General features: G+C 36.4%; 1 protein-coding gene across 1 annotated transcript; it reads right to left on the bottom strand.

Annotated features, from left to right (window-relative positions):
- On the bottom strand, positions 1–5,783 carry LOC103318927 (ferric reduction oxidase 7, chloroplastic-like). Its single transcript, XM_008220383.3, has 9 exons — positions 4,975–5,783; positions 4,794–4,887; positions 4,470–4,664; positions 3,279–3,513; positions 2,626–2,953; positions 2,276–2,540; positions 1,676–1,931; positions 1,138–1,564; positions 1–527 (listed from the first exon to the last, which is right to left on the bottom strand). The coding sequence occupies exons 1-9, from the start codon at positions 5,207–5,209 to the stop codon at positions 358–360; spliced, it is 2,205 nt and encodes a 734-aa protein (XP_008218605.1). The 5' UTR covers positions 5,210–5,783; the 3' UTR covers positions 1–357.
- Between the last annotated feature and the right edge of the window lie 1,072 nt (positions 5,784–6,855).

Consider the following 6,855-nt stretch of genomic DNA (forward strand, 5'->3'; position numbering starts at 1 on the left):
TAACAAAAAGGTCACACTTGACCACCACTTTAGGATAAATAGTATATGAAATTCATACAAATTTGATTCGATGACTACATATAGTATAGTAGAACATTAGACACAATACATACATACACACATTTATTTATACAGATTTTCTCCTATGCGGACATCCAAACATTATTATTGTGTAGACACCTCCCTGCTTTCCTCCTTATTTACACCTGTGGACGTCCGTATGAGAGAAGAACGGTTTATTTATACATACACACATACACACATATTTATTTATATATACACACACGTATATATATACGAGCATATTTATGTGTATATTTATTATGTACAATCGTATAAATAGGTTTGTAGTGGAAGCTACAGATCAAAACTATGGCTGTTGAAATGAAAGATAGGATGGTCGCTTTGTCTCCTAAAGTTGTGTGACCTGATTTCTTTAGCCACACTTGATTGAAGAGTTGGAGGACCACACACAATGACGCCGGCATCAACATGGCCCCAATTCTGGGATACAGTTTCAAATATTTCTGCAATAAGAAGAAATCAAGTAAGCAATGACAAGACATTTTCTTGTCAACTGCAACTGGAGAAATGCAATTGTTGCTGTAAGGAAAGAAGCTGTTTTGGGCAACTAACAACCCGATGCACCTCTTTGCAAAGCAATTTCCTGTGCTTCAATGTACCGTAAATTCTATATTCTATACCGATACAAATTCCTCGGAAGGTTCAGTCTTTTTCCTTCTTCATTATTATGAAATCAAATGGAGCTTTGTAAGAAAAACAAGAATCCAAAATCCCCACCTCTATCTGATCCACCAGCTTCACAAGTTATGCTTCTCTAGATTGTAGATTTATTGGTCAATGAAAAGATAGCAGGAAGTAGAAATCGACACAAAATGGTATGGAAGCCACCTCAAAAATATGAAGCAACCAAGAAGAGATTATGCTAGTTTAACCTCTTCAACGGATCAAAGGTTATTCAAATGAAAGAACCACTGCATGCCATTGTCTATATGTAGTCATTAACTAGCATTTCAACTATCTGGATAACTCATATAGAATTATTGCTACGTATTTATTAATTAGCTTCATGTCCTGTGAATTTAAGACGAAAATAGACATGTCAAGGAGGCATACCTTTGAAGTCTGGTCTTGCACCATAACGAATGCCAGTTAACTTTGCAAGGTGTGAATCCTCGCGAGCTACAGTTTCTTTATGCTCTGCCTTATCTATATTTAACTTATCATCCTCAAATTGTTCCTTTGCTAAAATTCTTCTTTCCCAGAGATGCCATAAACCAACCACAAGACCCCCAAAGATAACGACACTTGTAATCATACAGACAACGAAAAGGAGCCCCTTGTACCACCATGAAGATATATGAAAAGGGTTTATGTAGAAGATATCCAACAAGCCCATTGAGATAACAAAGCCTACCATGGATGAGATAACATATAGTCCAGACCATATAGTATGTCCAGTACCAACCAAAACAGACATGCCACAACTTTTGGATGTAGGACAAAGAGAAAAGTCTTGAGTGTTTTGCTCTTTACCCTCTTCCTGCAAATAACAACAATCAAATTTCCCAAAAAACTGGAACAAATAACATTAATAAAACGCAAACAAACCAAGGAAGGTACAGAAAATGTGTCAAAATACAACCAAACATACCAACGGAGGTTCAGATTCCCTAGTGACATATATACAAGTCTCAAGATTTAGTTTACTAGAGAACGATGGACAGATTGAGTCCATGTCAATGGTTGAAAGAAGAGAAAGCTCATCTGATCTTTTGACAGCCCAGACAATCAAAATATTTCTTAGTAGACAAGGTCTCCCTTCCCTAACACAATGGAGAATGTCACTCAAGACGGCCAGGAAGGGTGAAATCCCAATGCCACCAGCTACTAAGATAAGATTTTCATACCTGAGAAAGCAAAACATAAAGTCAACTGTTAGATATAGAAAGCAAAATTTATCATTGAGCTGGATGTCTAGTATATTCTTTTATTTTGATCCAAAAGTAAGGAACATTATACTCTCTATTTTTGGGTGGTTAATAATTGGACTGTCTTTGTAAAGAGCCCTTCAAATTTTTGTAAGTACCATTACAGAAGATGTTATGTGAACATATGACACACATGACACACAGCATCATGCAAACTTTCATGTATTTCACTTGTAAATTCCAAACCAGTGATTAGACTAGGATTAGCCTTATCTGATACAACAATTTTTGCGATAAAAAGAATTAAAGAATAGAGTACATACATCAAGTGGTACGGTATCTCATGCCCATAAGGCCCTTCAACAGAAGCTGTTATCTTACTATGAGGACTGAAAGGTAGCTCCTTTTCTGAATTTTCCAAGATATTTCCTCTCAGCTTTTCTGTCCATTTTCCAAGAACCTTTATGAGGACAGAAATATGATATTTACCATCCAGAGGACTGGAAGAAACACTGAAAGGATGCCATTGCAGCCACGATAGCTCACGAACTTGAAGAAAAACAAAACTGAGGGCGTTGTACCGCAGATCTAAATATGTCATGAGCAAACAGTCACTCATATGGTAACAGAATATGAAATTAAAAATAATAAAAGTGTGAAGAAAAATATTTACTTTCTGGTTTTGCGAGGACCAATTCTACAGTTCCACATGGAAGGCACTTCGCTGAAATTATATCAACCACCCTTCGTGATTGGCACAATCTCAGAAAACGATCAATAATAAAAATAAATATTCCTCCAGCAGCCATTGTGAAAATGAAATCACCCACGTGCAAAGCCAAAAAGACAATGAAGATGACATATAGTTGATGAGTGTAGAAGAACAACTCAAAGTTCAGCTTTCTCACTGGAGGAAGTGACGTGACCCACATCAACAGACCCGCAGAAAGGCTGATAACTCCTGGAAGAATGGCAACACCAATATCCCTCCACTCCAATATCTGCATCAAACCATTGAAAACATAAATAAGCAGTCTGGCATCATAATCTGAGCCTATGTTTGCCTGTAGCATGGTCCTTATAAGTTATTTTACTAGACATCTAGGTAGAGATACATGTACACTGTCATATATTTAATACATTTATAGCAATAAGTATCTCAGAACATTCAGAATGGAATGCATGGTCTATCTAGAAAATATGCCATAATGGTATGGTAAAATGGAAGCAGATTTTAGCTGTCTTCTGTAAACTATACCTTAATTTTAACAGCTAACAGCCTATATATCAATGACAAATATGATTAAATGCAGCATTAGCACTCACTTCATGAAGGAGACGGCCTTCAATTGTCCATGCCACTACGTAAAGCAGTCCATGGATGGTAAAGAGGAGCATTGTGAGATGTCCCAGCCATACATGATATCTCGTAGCATGCTCAAAAGGGATATCAATAAATCGAAGAAGAACTGATCCCCTTGCAACTGGCAGGAACAAAAATGCCAAGCAAAACATCCCAATTAAACCAAAACGAAGTCCCAAAATTTCCAGGAACAAACAACTGCAAGTTCAAGTACAAGGTAAATCGTTAATGAAACCAATCTTTCGACTGAAGAAAAATAGCACATAAGCATCAATGTTTGCATGCAAATCGTGAAGGATTTAAGTTTCTCATATACTAATTTTATTCGGACAATCGAGTCGACTATGAATACTTCTACAAATTGAGCAAGTCGTGCAAAAACAACATAAAGAAAAAAGGGAAATATACAGAATTACAGGTTAGTTTATCCCAAGTTTTCAACATTATCGAAAGTAAAGCAGATAATGTTGCCTTTGAAAATGAGATTCTCAGCCATATACAGCAACTTTACAGAGACATGTTTCAGCTAAAAAAGCCTAGACACCTAGATGAATGAATGGAACTTAAAAATTAAGTGATTTAATCTGAGCTTCATTCATTCAAATGGACAGTTTCAGATTACAATAATTGTATGTGTATTAAAATGGACATCAGAACCCATAAAAAAAGGCATCAGAAAAACATAGCTGACTGACTGTTTTGAAACCTAAAAAGAAAAAGAAAGCAAATTGATCAACAAGAAGCTCGACATTTTAAAAGCTTGACTAATGAAACTATTACAGCACCTACCATATGGCAGGGAGAAGCAGTTAACCAAACATTTCATCTCATATGTGTCAACTTTTTAAACAGGAATATACATACCTCAATTATTTATAAGTCATACAATCATTTACAAGAATAAGAGCATAATCTTGGTGAGTTTTATACATACATGCATATAGGCTTTTCAAGCTTGCAAGTTGAAACCTACTAAGGGCTAGCTCAAGAGTTTAAATGCTGAAGCAGAAGCAGAACTTTCAAAGGAGAGCAACAACATAGAAGTGTGAAAATTATTAAAATAGATATTTAATGGAGATAACTAGTTTCTCTACTCAGAAAGATTGACAGGAACTAAAAAAAGGAATAAGACTGATCTTGAACAAACATGATACCTTTTCTCTTTAAAAGTTAACTGATCAGACATCAAGCTGAGAATACTCATGGTATAAGCGTAGACAGCCCAGATAACAAACACAACAAAAAGTAATATCCCAATCAACTCAGCAGCAGAAACAACCCCAAATGGCCCATCCACAAGAACTGGGAACGTCCACAACCGGAAACTCGGATACTTTGAAGGCTTCTTCCTGCACGCATAGTTAATTATTACATAACAACAAATCCTGTGGACATTTAAGTGGTTGAGCTTAGAACATAAAATGCAATGACGTATATTCAATCTAACTCAATATTTTCCAACTCAAAAATAGACATACTCGTGGAGCTCCTCTTCCCCAGAGATAACAAGATATGCTATGGACAGCACTGCAATAAGGAGAATGGGACCACTGAATAGCAGGAACAGGCTTCCTGCAGTTTGCAGCATCCAAGTTAACTAGAGAACTCTAAGAAGAGAACACTTACGTGAAAAAGAGCAGAGGCAATAATTAAGTTCACCTGTAATCCCAAAAACAGTTCCATTGGTGGCTTGGATCCATTTCTCAAATAGTTTCTGCACAAAATCTGCTGGGAACAGAAACATTAGAGCAATCCATGAAATGAAAAGCGCCAACATTGCAATCTTGAGAATCCATTTTGCTAAGGTTACAGAAAGAGGAGTCTTCCTTCTGACATTAGCATGTCCAGAACCTTGGCCCCAAAGAAGGGGGTTATGGACAGAACTTTCATCCATTGGGACCCAAAATTATTACACAAACTTCCTTAATAATGTTTTTCAGCTACCTGAGTCCCCCGCCTGAACCCAGAAGGCCATATGCCAAAGTATATATGCACAAAGAGAGTTCGAAAATATCCAAAGTTTGTGGAACCCATTCCCATGTGAACCGGGTAATTAAGTGTCACTTCAAACACAATTTTCGATTTTCCAGAAAATTATGGACCTATAGAAATTTCTATACCACTGATTCTCGTAATCTGATTATCTAACCTTTAAAGGACTGTTCCCAGAAACATGAAAATTGAGCAGTAAATAGAGACAAATGAAACACAGTACCAGATAGTTCAAGCCGCAAGTGTTAAAATTTACCACACACTACAATCTAGTTCGAAATGTGGGACACAATAAAAGTAAGAACGGTGATGTTCACACAACTCAGAGATGAATAATACCCACACAAACAAGAAACATGGATGAAAAGATAAAATATTAAGGAATATCAAGCATTTAATATGAAAATGAAAACCGCCTATATTCTGGTTATCGGAAACGAAGAACCACTCAAATTTTCTGTGTACCTTAGAATCCTATCCGGTGATAATAATGACATCTCTTTTTCTTCATTCGCGGGTGCATTCAGGGACTTCCCAAAAAATTTAACATGAGGTGGGCAGAAACTCTATACTAATTTTCTTTTTTTCTTGAATGTGATTTAGTTCAGTTTGACATTATTGTGCTGTGAAAATAATCGCTATTATTCTTGAGAGAAATCAATTTGTTAAAGAAAGCAATTTGGTATTTGGCGTTTGATAAACTTTTTGTTAAAAGTGTTTTTAGTACTAATTCCCGCATAATCATTAAAATTAGCGCATCTTCGACATTGATTCATGTATAATCAGAAAATGAAAGTAGCTCATTAGATGTTTTCTATTATAGCTCTCTCTTTTACAACAATTTTTAATAATAAGTAATGTTCTCATAGTTTACTGGGACAATTTGGGTTTCCCAATTTTTTTAAAAATCACTTATCACCCATCATGCAATGTCAAACGGCACTTAAACTTTATAGGGCTCTTTCGAGAAAAAAAAAAGAAAAGAAAGGGCAACAGCATTGTATTGAAAAGGAAATGAGTAACTAGTACAAATATCAGGCTATGTCGTCGTGGATTAGGCGAGAATCTCTCCACCAATGGGCTCGGTCTAACTGAGTAGCCTTACCTGCTCAATCGCAAGTTGAAGCAAGAACCTTGCCTCCAATAGAGTGTCCCCTCATCCCCCTCAGATCATACTTGTAAAAACTGTTGATTACAATCCTCAAATAAAAAATCAACAATAAAATCTGGTCTTCAAACCTAGTAACAACAATGCCAATAATCTCGGCAAAGCGTCAAAGATGATTAAACACCACGTTTGCAGTACAATGTGGGTAAAAACTACTCCAGTGATCTATGACATCATATTCTTGGTATCTTCCACTAACCGCTACATAGTAGGATTCACGAGACCTTTCCATTATGATATATCACATCCTAAAATGTTCATGTTCATAGGATCACCAATTGGACAAATGGTGACCTGCAAAGACTAGTACGCACTCTGGCTGCTCAATCAGGAGGATGACTAGTCTCAAGTCATTCGTGTAGAGATACTGAGACAAGTGT

Source organism: Prunus mume, linkage group LG2, assembly GCF_029339155.1.
Source record: "Prunus mume cultivar Tortuosa linkage group LG2, ASM2933915v1, whole genome shotgun sequence".
Taxonomy (NCBI): domain Eukaryota; kingdom Viridiplantae; phylum Streptophyta; class Magnoliopsida; order Rosales; family Rosaceae; genus Prunus; species Prunus mume.